At 36.4% G+C, this 14672-nt stretch overlaps 1 protein-coding gene across 7 annotated transcripts in view; it reads right to left on the bottom strand.

Moving 5' to 3' along the window:
- ATE1 (arginyltransferase 1) overlaps nucleotides 1–14672 on the bottom strand; it is a 198208-nt gene that overhangs the window by 154243 nt on the left and 29293 nt on the right. For 4 of the 7 annotated variants that reach the window (XM_036735165.1, XM_036735163.1, XM_036735167.1 and 1 more), the window contains one exon: nucleotides 13754–13882. The exons of the other annotated variants lie outside the window; for them this stretch is intronic. In XM_036735165.1, the coding sequence (XP_036591060.1) occupies nucleotides 13754–13882 (129 nt within the window). The remainder of the gene's footprint in view (nucleotides 1–13753; nucleotides 13883–14672) is intronic. 7 annotated transcript variants of the gene reach the window in all.

Below are 14672 nucleotides of genomic sequence, written 5' to 3'. Positions count from 1 at the left end.
TATATTTTAGACTTTTTTTCTATCTTAAGATATATATTTACATTTTTTCAAACTGACTTTTAAAGCAATGTGAACACTGAGTTAAGAAAAAAAGTACCATATATAAATGAATAATTCTTTGAAATTTGACTCCAAACAAGAACCAGAGTTCTACTTTTTAACAGTCCATTATAAAAAAAAAAAACCAGACATTCACAATAGCCTAAAGACATAGAGAGCCAAACCACTTATCAGAAATGGCCTTGTATCCATCCATTTGCCCCTAAAACTTCTCACCCTGGACCACTACTCAGCAATGCCAGCTCCCTTCTCCTACTGGTGAGTTCCTTCCAGGCCTCAATGACAGGAAGGGGTAGAGAGTGGGGAGGCAGTTTTGTCCACCTTTATTCCCCTTCTGGCTCTGCTTCTGACTTTTGGAACTTTGCCACCATGCCTCAGGTGCCATCTCACCTTGGAATTTTCCTTAGCACCAGGTGCCTCCTCACCCTGGAACATCCCTTGACCCCTGCAACCTTCTCACTCTGAAGCAACCTCTTTTGCATCTTTGGCAATTCCTGGCCTGGAACTCGATCCCCATGCTGCAGCTTCCATCCCCCAGCTTTTGAGCTCTCTTTTGTCTGTTGTCTTCAATATAAGCCCCTTGAGGGCAAGGACTATCTTCCTTTTTGCTTACATCTGTATCCTCAGCATGAAAGACAGTATCTGGCACACAGTAAGTACTTAAGAAATGCTCAATGCCTAGCCTTATCTGACCTTTTACCCAAAATGTTACTGAAAAGGTCTGTCCACTTAACTGGGAATAAAAACTAAGACTGACAACGCAAAATCATAACCTCTGCATCTACTAATGTCATTTGGAGGGCAGGGAGGGATGAAGGGAATATTAAGACATTTATCAAATTAAACTTTTAATAGTTAAGTCTAAAAAAGTTAAAAACAGACACTTCTTGTTAGTAAAGAGATCTTAAAAATAAGTAACATAACCAGAAAATATTATGTATACAATAAGCATCTTGGCAGGTTTGTTGGTTAGAAGAATCCAAGTGACACATAGTAGAGTACATAAAATGCTGGGTTTAGATTTATGAAGACCTGAGTTCAAATCCTTCCTTTGCCACTTACTAGATGTGTGGCCCAAGGCAAGTCATTTAACCTCTCTCAGCCTCAGTTTCTTCATCTGTAAAATGAGGGAGTTAGGACTTGTTGGCTCCTAAGGTCCCTTCCAGCTCTAAACCTGTGGTCTTTTTTTTTTTTAGTTTAGGATATAAGGAGCAAGGAATATGTGTGAAAACTCTAGAGCAAAGGCTACATTTGCTATTTTTTTTAAAAGCAAAAGCAACGTGACCAGAAAAATAATGTGATATTCCATTTGGGAAAAAATTTCATCAACATGCTTACACTGAAGCAGGCTATAAAGTTAAGAGTAAATGCTGAATCCAAATAAATTTTCATACTGTAAGACAATCAGAAACATATTTCAGCTAAAGTGCTCCTGAAAAGTAGAGAGGTTGTATGACCACAGGCACTGTCTGAATTTACTTAGCCAAAAACACCAGTCAATAACTATTTCCAAAGTTATTATTCAAGATTCTACTGGCAACTGAACAATTTTCTAACTGACTTATATCATCACACAAATCCAAAGAGATTTCATTACCTTTTAACCTACAAAGTGAATAAATTGCTATTAAAACTATTCCAGACCAATTCTACTTAACATAATATTAGTTACCATTTGTAATGGTCAACAAGGACCTCTATCTACATAGTTTCTGTAATTTTCAAATGGAGCTATCATATTTTTTAACAGACAATTGAAGATCAAACTTACAGCTGGACAGTTTGGAAAAAATGGCATGTATGCTTTTTAAACACAAAATCAATTCATCAAGAAAAATGGTAGACCGAAAGCTAAGATATATTCTGTTTATTTATATTAAGAGCAGCATGTAAAGTCATACTTGCAGTACTTTGCTAAAATATTTCCAAAAGGCTTCCCTGAAATCTCTCAGATTTAAAATAGTCATCATACAAAATATCCAGGCAATCAAAAGTCTTGATACAATTTCAAACAATTACCATTTTAAAAAATTTTTTAATGGTTATCAATGTCAAATTTTATAGGAAATACAAATTCTTCCTTCCTAAAAATAAAAATAAGTTAATATAATTCATCCACTTCAAAGAAATGTTTGGAAGATGAAAACTAAAGTGCAAAGTATTTTTTAGATTAGAATTAGATTATGTTACATTGTTTCACTGGACAAATAGGATTAAAAAATTCTTAATAAAACCATTCAGTGGTAGCTCTTTCCTCTAATCTCTATTTTGTTAACAACGTGGCTAACACAAACCTAGAAATGAGAAATTCAGTGGTACTGATAACCTCTTTCTTGATACAGAACTCTGGACAAAAGCATTATGCCTCCCTAAATCTGAAAAGGTAATATATCAAAGTACCTTATTTACACTTGTATAGTTTAAACGACATTTTCCGAGTCCATTTTTTATCTTATGCTGATAATAAAAAATGTATTGGATAGATCTGTTTCCCCAATCACGGGGATAGTTAATAATCAATTTAAAAAATACTTATTAAGAGTCTACTGTGTATGTGCATATTTTTTATGTTGAGGCATCTAGGTAGCACAGTGGATACAGCACCAGGCCTGGAGTTAGGAACACTCGAGGCAAGTCAAGCCTCAGACACTTAGCAGCTGTGTGTTGGCCAAGTCACTTAATCTGTCTGCCTCAGTTTCCTTATCTATAAAATGGTAATAATAATAGCACCTACCTCGCAGGCCTGTTGTTAGGATTAAATGAGAAAATAACTGTAAAGCACTTACACAGTGCCTGGCTCATGGTAAGCTCTACATATATGTTATTTATCATTATCATTATTACTATTATTATCACATGCAAGGCACTATTCTACACACTGGAGATACAAAGAAAAGAACAGAATGGTCTCTTCCCTCAAGGAACTTACATTTTATGTAAATTACACAAAAGGTACAAAAAATCAATAGCATCCCAAACTCTTTATAGGAGAGCCACAACTCTAAAGAAGATGCCAGTTATATATTGTCATTTGGTATAGAATCCTCCTGACTTAATAACAAAACACTTCTGAAAAAAAGAGTACAAATTAAGGGAATAATTAGATTCTTACATTCCTAATTCTGGAGGTAACTTTAAAGATTATCTAGTTTTATATGTTTATTTGAATAAACAATGAAATAAAATAACAGAAGTAATGAGACCTGAGAAAAAACAGAAATACAAGCATACCTTGGAAATATTGAGGGTTCATTTCCAGATCACCACAATAAAGTAAATATCACAATAATGCAATGAATTTTTTGGCTTCCCAGTGCACATAAAAATTATATTTAAAATATACTTTGGGCTATTAAGTGTATAATAGTATCATGTCTAAAAAAAGAAATGTAAATGCCTTAATTTTAAAAGTTTCTTGCTAAAAAAAAAATGCTATCATCTGGGCCTTCAGCAAGTCAGTCTTTGTGTTGGTAGAGGGTCTTGCTTGGACGTTGATAGCTGCTGACTACTCAGGGTGGTGGTGGCTGCTGAAGGTTGGAATGGCTGTGGCAATTTCTTAAAATAAGACAACAATGAAATTTGCTATGTCAATCAACTCTTCCTTTCATGAAAGATTTTTCTAAAGCATACAATGCTATTTGATAGCATTTTACCTATAGCAGAACTTCTTTCAAAATTGGAGTCAATCTTCTCAAATTGCTGCTTTATCAACCAAGTTTATGTAACATTCTTCAATACTCTTGTGTCTAAGGGAACAAGGAGACCCAAAGAGGTGGAAAGAGACAGAAAATAGTACTTAAGCTACCTACAGGTCTTTAAGCTGAGGCAGAGGTATGAAGAGAGTGCAGTCCAGGCATATGAGACAGCCAGTGCAAAGGTTTAGAAACAGAGGATGGAATATTATGTGTGAGGAACAGGTAGAAAGCCAGTTTGGCTGACTGTAGAGTGCAAGAAAAGGAGTCCTATCCAATAAGACTGGAAAAGAGGCTGAGATTAAGGCAGAAATAAAGGGCTTTCAAAGATAGTTTATATTTTATCTTAGAGGCAATAGGGAGCCACTGCTGTTCAGCAGGAAAGTGACATGGTCAGATATATACTTAAGGAAAATTACTTTGGCAGAACTGTGGGAGATGTACTGACATGGGAGAGACTTGAGACAGGAAGACCAATCAGGAAACCATGGCAAGTCATCTGGGAGAGAGGTGGTAAAGGCCTGAATTATAATTATTCAAGAGGGGAGAAGGGATAAATGTAAAGATAGGATGTGAAGGTAGAAACACCAGCATCTTGCAACTGAAAACACATGTGGACTGAGGGATAGTGAGGAGTCCCGGAAAATGAGAAGGTCATGAAACAGTAATTGGAAGGATGGAATGTTCAACAGAAATAGGGAAGTTTGGTAGAGGGCAGGGTACAGGGGGAAAAAGAATTATTTGTTTTAAAAATACTGAGTTGGAGATGTCTCTGGGCCATCCAGCATGTGATGTTCAAGACAACTAATGAGATGGGACTGAAGCTTGGGGAAAGACTGGGGCTGGATCTAGAGATATGTGAGTCATTTGCACAGAGACGACAATCAAATCATGGGGCCTGACGAGGATATAGAGTTGGAGAATATAGGTTTAGAGAAGAGAGCCTAGGACAGAATCTATATTAGGGGATATATGGATGATGGGCCAGAAAAGAAGAAAGAGGAGCAGTCAAAGAGGAAAACCCGAAGAGAGCAGTTTCACAAAAACCTAGAAAAGAGAAAGATTCCCAGAGAGTATATGTCACAGTATCAAAACCAGCATATAAGTATGAAAGCCAAGGACTGAGAAAAGATTATCAATTTGGCAATGCGGATAAGAATATTATGCAGGTGTCTTTGTTATGGAAATGGCAGAACATGTTACTAGTAATGAGATTCCTCTCTATAGCTAATTGTCATTTTTAAAAAACAGAGAAAGTAGAGGTTCTAGCCCTAGTCTTACCACTACCTAGGTGAAGGATCTTAGGAAAATCATTTAATCTCTGACTCTGCTGACATTTATATAAAACTCTAAGGCTTAGAAAACATTTACACAATCCCATTTGATGCTCACTACTGTCCTAAGCAGTATCATAATGCTTTTACTAGCTCCAAAGCATCCCTCATACCTACCATTCTCTCCATTCACAGAGTCACTACCCATCTCTTTATCACCTCTTGCCTGAACTATTGAAATAACCTTCAAATTGGTCTCCCTGCCCCAAATTTCTCCTTTCTCCCATTCATCCTCCCCCACATCTCTCCAAATCATTTTACTCCATTAAAGGTCTGACTTTATCACCCCAGTATTCAATGAACTCCAGTGGCTCTCTATGAACTCCAATATCAAATATAACTTACTCTATTTGGCTTTTAAAGCTCTTTACAACCTGGACCTAACTTATGCTAATTATACATTACTCACTTTCTTGTATTCTATGGTCCAGACAAACTGTCCTTCTTGCTGTCAGTAACACTCTCAAAAAACACAATTAAAATAAACCAAACAGAAATAGGAAACCAAGGCATGACACTATCCAGAATCAAGAGAAAGGCATGGATTTATATCAAAAACTTTCTGATGACTCAAAATCACAGACAATTCACTTTTGTTGGTTTTTGCATTGTGTAGGGTGAATATCTACACAGGGAAACATTACTTCTGGAGGAAACATATTATGTTCACTAATTATGATGATCTATTATTTGGTTTTGGTATTGTGTATTTTCAACAGAAGAGCATGAAAAAAATCTTCACCTGTTCAGCTGGCTACATTGATTAAATTAAGTGATTAATTACTACTAATTATTACTTAAAAGTTATCACTATCCCACAGGACATACACAAGAATTTTTTTAAAATAATGAAGTATATTCATTCATGTTACACTCAATGAGTTGTTATTTTTACTAAAAACAAAAGTTTGTATACTATCAAGTAAAAATCTTAAATATTAGTTGTTTTATCTTTACTGTTACTTTTATAACACCTCTCATAAACACTCCCTTATCTCCTCTGACACTGCCACACTCTAGTACTGGCCTTTACCATATGCCTATACTATGGTAATGGCCTGCCACAAGTCTCTCTCCACTCCAGTCTATATTTCACTCAGCTGTCAAAGTGATCTTTCTAAAGCACAAGTCTGACCAAGTCACCCTCCTTCTCAATAAACTCCAGTAACTCCCTATAACCTTCAGGATCAAATGTAAATCTTGTTTGGCATTCATAACCTGCCTCCTCTCATCCTATCCTTTCGATCTTCTTATACCTAATCTCGATCTTCATTCTCTCCCTTCCACATACTTTGTGATCCAGTGATCTTGTGTTCCATCCCCCAACTCTGGGAATTTTTACTGGCTGTCCCCCATGCCTAGAATGCTTTCCTTCATCTCTGCCTCTTGGATTCCCTAACTTCTTTCAGATTCCAAGTCAGATCTCACCTTCCACAAGAAGCCTTTCCACTCTGCCTTAATTCTAGTCATTTATTATTTCCAATTTATACACGTGAGTGATTTATATATATATATATATATATATATATGTATGTATGTATGTATGTATGTATGTGTGTGTATATATATATATATATAATTTATATATACACACATCTATGTATATGTATACATAGTTGGGTTGTTTTCATGCTCTCTCCTTCATTAGACTGCGAGCTCCTTGAGGGCAGGGACTGTCTTTTGCCTTTCTCTGTATCCCCAGCACCTGGCATATGGTAGGTACTCAATAAATGTTTGCTGACTGATGGAGGAGGAAGAGGAAGGAGAATTATCATCATCATACCTGGTAAGACTCAGCTTAAATGCTTCCTTCTATAAGAGAGGCCTTTCCAAGTCCCCCCACCTCCTAGGGCCTTGGAGTAAGGCTAGCTTTCCTCTGCTCTGTGTTTATCTTGTATGTGCTGACAAGTACATGTGTTGTCTCCCTCACTAGCACATAAACTCCTTGAGAACAAGGACTGTTTTCCCCTTTTTGTCACTCGTATTTGCACAGTGCCTGTCCTTGTTTGTTGATTGACTGACTGTTATAAATCGATGAAAAATAAATACAAACCAAATAGGCCAATAAAAACAAGTTTGGGAGGAAAGACACTAGAAGTTGGAGGAAATCATGAAAGACTTTCCAGGGGAGGTGGTAAAGCTGGAGTGAATTCCAGGAGTGGGGACTGCCAGCCAGTACAAACAGAGACAGGAGAGAGAATGTCTTGAGTGGAAGCACAAAGGAAAAGTCAGTTTGGCTGAACAGCAGAGGGCATGAGGGAAAGTAGCATCTAATGAGGCTGGAAAGAAAGGCTGAGCCAGAGGGTGAAGGATTTTAAAAGCTAAGTGGATAAGCTTATTTTTTTTTCCTAGGTGAAATACTGAACCACTGGAGTGACTAGGGAAGTAACAGGGTCAGACCTGCACCTATGAAGAACTGCCTTGGCAAAAGGGTGGAGGATGGACTAAAGTGGAAAGAAAATCAAGTCAAAGAGACCAATTAGGAAGGAAGCCACTGCAATAATGCCCTGCATCTCCAGAGGTGATGATAGCCTTAACTAGAAGAATGACGGTCTGAGGAGAAAGAAAGGGTTGTGTTGGAGAGGCATGGTCAAGGTAAAAATGGCAAGATGTGGCAATTGACTGGATATATGAGGAAGGTAAGAGTGAGGAGTGGTGGACAATTACGACCCCAGGAGACTAAGAGAATGATGGTACCATTAAACAGAACCTTACTGGAAGACTTACAAAGGCATGGATGAGGTACATCTGCAATGAAAGAGGGAATACCCAGACTTATGAGATCAAGCATCCACTGAAATAATTGAAAATATTTCAATATTGGTATAACCTACGATGAATATATTTATCATATTGGGCAAGTAATAGATATTGTTTTCTTCCACATTTATACTTATAGAAACCTATGAAAATAAATTTTCAGAGAAATCTTTAAAAAATATATTTCAATCACTCTGCTCTATGCTAAATACTGTAGCCAATACACAGCCACAGATACAGATATGTGTATATATACACATGCATTTACATAAATATTCTCTATGTTCATTTTAATAGACAAGATTTATGTTCTGCAAGGATATTTATATATTATATTAAGCATAACATAAATATTTATGTTGTATAGCAAATCATTTCCTGGGATACTTCTTAAAAAAATCCTACAAGTAATTCCTTCAAACTATCTGACATGTAGAATGACTTACCACACCAAAAAACAAACAGAACTTTAGTAGTTAGACTATTATCAATGCCTAGTATTGCTCACTTCTCAAGTTATTACTAGGATGTCATAAAATCTGATGCTTCTCAAGTATAATGGAAAAAACAGATTTAAAATACAAATGCTAAAGACAAATGGTACTCATAGCAATATTATTCATATCACAGGAGCTTTACACTTATTAAAATATACTTTACTCACTATTGATAAAATCTCAGTACTCACATTCAGGAAATTAAAAACAGCTTTCACTACTTCACTAACAACCCAACTTGAGGCCGGTGACCTTGCACAGCCCTCCCTCACTCAAATCAAAGTCAACTGCAAGTCATGTCATCATTTCCGACGCATGGTCCTCTTCAAGAACGAAGAACACAACACAACAACAACAACCACCCAACTTCTTTTGCCATCATTTGATTTTTCCTTCTCATTTTATATCATAAGTTGATGAACAGTATTTTTCCTCCTGAATAGTTTTCCATTTGCTATAAAATGATTTTTCTTACTGGTTGTTTCTTAAGAGCAGTTATTCATTTATTTCTCAAATATTTATGAGGCACTTATTGCATGTAAAAGACTGTACCAGACATTCTCTCTCCAATCCTTCATGTAGTTAGTACTATCCATGTAAGCATGCAAGATCAAAGTATTACAGAATCTTGCCCAAAGCTAGGGAAATCATCTAATCAAAATTCCCTATTTTATGGATGAAAAAACTGAGTCCCAGAAAGTAGAGTACCTTGCTTAAAAACATATCACAGTAGCACAGTCTAGAAGCCAGAAGTCTTTATTCTTTATCCAATGCTCCTTCTATTAAATCATTTTAAGGGCCTCCTATAAACAAATGATTCGTAACTTTTTCAAGTATACAGACCCCCTTTTAATGCCCAGAAAGTTTCTTAGACTCCCCACCACACGATATTAGACTACTAGTATCTGTTGACTAAGAAAGTACAGTGACAAAAAGCTACTATGAAGTCACTCTTGCTTTTAACTGAATTTGTATTTTAGCAATCACAGCAGCATCTACATTATCTGAAAACCAGCAATATAGATATAGATATAGATATATTCAGGAGACATTATTCAGTCTTCAAAAGGTGTATTTGTTTACTTATAGATTCGCTTACTTACAGATTCATATATGGCTTCACGGATACTGTGAGATAATACTCTAGCTTTCCAGGAGTCTATAATCCACAGGTTGGAAACCACTTTTATAGATTAACACACACCTTTCAGAAAATGGCCCTCAGACACTCACTTGAATAGAACTATCAAATTAGTTTATAGCTTCACTCTCAGCCTGTTGGAGATGTTTTCTCCTACTAACTCATAAATATCCCTCTTAGCAAATGTCACACTTGACATTTCTTCCAAACATTACTCATGTATTTATCAATCTCAAGGTTTCTGGAAAATGCAGTATTTCTGCACAAAATATTTAAATAATTATTCTTTAGTTGTACAATTATGTCCAATTTAAATAAACTTTTATTAAGCACATACTATGTGCAGGTTTCCATGCTCAGTGCTGAGATACAGAAAATAGAAACAACACAATCCCTGACCACTAAGAACTTACATGGGAGAGGAGAGGGAGGGATTGATTACAAGCATAAATATCAGCACAATCTAAGGCAGTGAGTGACAGAGGAAACAAGAGGACCTAAGCAAAGTACTCTAGGAATATCTGAGTAGGAGAACCCTTTCAGCTCAGGAGAGGAAGCAGTGGAGAGGAGGGAGGTACACCACTTCAGGTGAACCTTGTAAAGAACAGACGGTCTCTGAAAGGCAGAGATGAGGAGAGCTATCAATCCAGGTGTGGGACAGAGATTCCAAGCATATTCAAAGTCACAGAAGGGTCATGGTACTGTGGAAAGCCATGTGTTTATACCCCAGCCCTGACACTGTCTGTGTGACCTTGGCCACATTTAGGCTTCATTTTCCTCATCTGTAAAATGAGACTTGAACTTCACCTCCAAGGCCTTTTCCAGTTCTAATTTATGAGCCCATAAGATGGAATGAAAAATTCAAGGAAAGGAATAGTAGTCTGGTCAGGCCAGAACGCAGAATGGATGAAAGGATGCCAAAAAGATCAATCCTAGACAGAAAATGTAGTTTGTTACTGAAATGCTCTAAGCAAGCGACATGGTGACTACAGAGGTGTAATGAATCTTATTTTTTTGGCAACTGAGTGAGTGGAGAAAATACTGGGAATGGGAGAGACGGTACACAGGGAATCCAATGAAAAAACTAGCAGGGTAGTCTAGGTGAGAGGTAATAGCAATCAAAACTATGCTGGGAGAATTATGAGAGGAAATAAGGGGACAAATACAAGAGATGTTAAGGAAGTAATTAATCGACAACTGGCTGGAAGAGGTGCTAAGAGGCTAAAGAGGAAAAGATGACAGTGGAGTTTTGAATCTGGGTGATAGGGAGAATAATTACTGCCATCAAGAGAAGTAGTTACATTTGAAGTACAGGAAGGCAGGAGATGATGAAATTCAATATGGAACAATATGAATCTGCAGTACCAATGGATATCCAGGTGGAGATGTTCAGCAGGAAGTTGGAGATCCCCTCATCAAGGCTTTAGAGCTAGAAGGGACCTCAGAGGACACCTAGTCCAACTTCTAAAATTATAGATGATGAAAATACAGACTAGAGAGATTAACTGACTTATCCATGGTTACACAAGTAGCAGAGCCAAGATTAAAACCCAGGTTCCCTGATTCCAAAAGCAGTGTTCTACTGCAGCAGCTGTCTCCTCAGCTGCATATTTTAATTATATATTGCTTTCAAAAAAGTTGTAGATATCAGCAGTGTCTTACAAGGAGTTCAAATGCAAATTACTTTGTATATATTTTCATTTTCCTGATATTTTCTTATAGTCACTTTGCTATGAATAACCAAAAATAACACTGAATACAAGTGCTTTCAAACTATATAGCAAGTCTTCCACTACCTGAGCATCTTCCAGTGGGAGCTGCTCTTCAGAAGTATTACAAATATGATTTGACTTTTGCTATTTTGGAATATATGAGCAGACAACCTATATTTATTTCTTCTCTTGCCTTATAGCTAAACAAGTATACTACTTTTCTGGATGTTAATATGATTATTACACAATTATCATCAGAAGCAAAAAAGATTTTGTGCCTAAAGTCAACCTAAGACACTGGATGTTCCTAACCTTAAATGTTTAAAAAGTCAACAGAAAAACAAATTATTCATCATTAAATGATCTTATTCTATTGAATAAAAAATAGTCCTCTAAAGTATATTCCACACTGCCCTTGAAGTATTGCTCATAAGACTGTTTAAATTAAGCCTGATAAAGCAAAAAACGTTTGAACCCAATTCCTTTCTGAGAGAATCTAGAAATTTTTTAGAGAACATAAATTCAGGAACCATCTATTTAATCAGTGACATTAGGCATAAGACAATAATGCAAGTTCACTTATGGAAGCAAAGTATACCTATGTACGTTCACAAACCATTTTTTGTACTCTATGGCTTGAACTAGATTCCTTAAATAAAAGCTCCAGGAGGTAGACCACAAAGAAAAACACTAAGATCCCTGTCAGCTTCTTTTTAGCAACCAGCTCCACAGAGAAAGTAAAACTTACAAATAGTTGGATAACCAGGTTTTGCTGAGTGGAATATTTGATGGTCCAAAAAAGCAGAAGGTGGTCTTCATCTGGCCCACTGCCCAATTCTGAGGAGAGCTATTCTAGGGCAGCTGTCAGCTAAACGAGATCTCTTAATGGAAGCAAAAATTTATTTTCTTGCACATGGAAAGCTTGCCAACTTGCATAATCGAGATAGCCCAAAAGATGTAACCCAACAAACATCCTAGTTTGAAATGAACTTTTTGAAGTTGTAATGTTTCAATTCCCTTAAACTTGAGGGTTCAGAGGTAAAAAAATAAATTGTACTACTTTAAAAAGAGCCCTTAACATTAAATAATGTGAATAAATAATCATATTAAGCAGCACTAAATACTCAAGTACATACTTGTATATACTTGTGTACATAGTCATTCTATGGGAAATTACAATACTGCTACAACACAGGGTATAACTGGTACTTATACAGTATAAAGCAAGAATGATGTTCCCACAGGTAAATAATTCATTCTCTTTATGAAGAAAATGAAAATAAAAGACAAATACATTTAAAAAGCACAACACAAAGTAATGATGTGCAAAATATGATTCAGAGAGAAAATAAAAACAGCCAAGATGAAAGACAATTGCATTTTTTTGTGAAAAAGTTCCACATTCACTCAGGTATTAAAGTAGTTTAAACCAACATAAATGTGAAGGCAGCTGCTTGTCATCCTGGTTCCTTTTAAAGTCTGCTTTCCAAGTTGATAGATTTTTCATCAGTTGTGAGCAATCAATGTCATAATGCAGGCTAGTCTGGGTTTTAAAGACAGCACATTAGCTTTGTCAATAGCTAAGGCATGAGCTGCTTCCTCTCTCAGCCACTCCTACTTGCACATTTTTCTATGTAAATTTCCAATATTGGTAAGAATGAATGGCAAAAAAGACAAGGACAAGAGTCACCACAAATGCTTAAAGTGCAGATTAATCCCCACTATACCCAAGAACAAAGTCTTGTGTATGGTTCCAGTATTATCAGAGAAATGCAAGATAAAATAAGCAAGATCTGGATCTTATAACAGTAAGGGTACATAAAAATACATTAAACCTACCTACATCCTTTTCACACATTGTCAAATCCATGAATAACAAAGCATTATCAATGAACAAGTCCCTTTGATCCTCACAACAACCCTGTGAGGTAGGTGTTATTATGATTCTCATTTTATAGATGGGAAAACTGAGGCTGAGAGAGATTAAGTAATTTGACCAGATACATAACTCATAAGTGAATAGCAACATACCCTGACAATGCTCAGATCTTTTCCTACTGAGGAATTCCATGTGCTCTGCACAAATTAATTAATTTATTTAGCACTTCCAGGTTTCCCAGATGCTTTCCTCACAAGAGCTCTATGGGGTAGTACATCCCCTTTGGAAAGATGAGGAAACATATTCAGAGCAATTAAATGATGTGCACACCACCACAAACTGATGGGGGAGCTGGGCCAGGAGTCTGCGCAGGTCTGCTTGGCCCCACATTTAGCACTCTTTTCTCTGTACCACAGTGCTCCCAGAAGGCTGTCAGATCCCCTTTCTAAACAGACAGCTGTCACCTGAGGCTTGTGTTACCTGCCCTAATTCTGCCAGCTAGTCAAGAGAAGAATCAAGACAGGCAGCCATCTGATGCACATTATCCATTACATATTATGCTTCCCAGGTTTGTTGGAGATATAGCATTGCTTTAGCTGTTTTTTATTATGATATCCTAGTAGTTTACAGACAAAAAAAAAATTATCAATAGAGGCAAGAACATGTAATGTACAGTACCTCGGCTTCCTCACACTCAGCCGCTGTATCCTTGTGTATGGCCATTTGATACTTGGCATATAAAGAGAGTGACTGGCAGAAGGACGACTTGAACTCTGGGTCCTCAAAGGAAACAGGTACTAACCTCACCTTCAGAGCAAGGAAAATACAGGTATATTATATTGAAATTTCTCTCTGATGATATGCTTCTGAAGGCAAGGCTAGTGTGAAATCTCCTCAACTCCACTTCCAAAGCTCAGCATTGGAATCTTACCTGAAATAGATTAAGCCCTACTAAGAGTTAAGTGGCATAATGCCTAAAGGGCTAATTTTATGAAACTAACTCTAGTTTTAAATCTCTTTAAGGGTCAAGGCTCTATCTACTATTTGTTTCTACCAACTTATTATAGTTCTGTTTACAGTGAACATTCAATAACTAGTACCTGCTTAGGATAATGGTAACATACTCAGCTTCTACTTTATTCTCCCTCCAGAAGTATTAACTTTATTTAGAGATTTTTAAAATTATTTGATTTACCCAAATTACAAAGTGGTCAGAATACTATGGCTTTTATTAATCTACTTTATTTTTCTAGTTTCATTCAGGTTTTCACAGACAGAACCATTACCAAAATAATTTAGTAGTTCTGCACTGCTTCTGCTGTTTATTTTTAAGAATGGATACAAAATGTTTACAGGGTTGTATGAAATACATGCATACTATGGAGATGTGCATTCAGAGTCTAAGAGAGCTGAAGGGAATATACATATATATATCATATATATATACATATATATATATATATATATAGAGAGAGAGAGAGAGAGAGAGAGAGACAGAGGGCACAGGGTGAGCTGAATATGAAGGGATGATATCTAAAAAATTAAAATCAAATTAAGGGATAAGAGAGGAATATATTGAGAGAGGGAGAAAGGGAGA

The sequence above is a fragment of the Trichosurus vulpecula genome, chromosome 8 (genome assembly GCF_011100635.1).
Source record: "Trichosurus vulpecula isolate mTriVul1 chromosome 8, mTriVul1.pri, whole genome shotgun sequence".
Taxonomy (NCBI): domain Eukaryota; kingdom Metazoa; phylum Chordata; class Mammalia; order Diprotodontia; family Phalangeridae; genus Trichosurus; species Trichosurus vulpecula.
The sequence above is the reverse complement of the archived record's forward strand: the minus strand, read 5'-3'. Positions and strand labels throughout refer to the sequence as shown.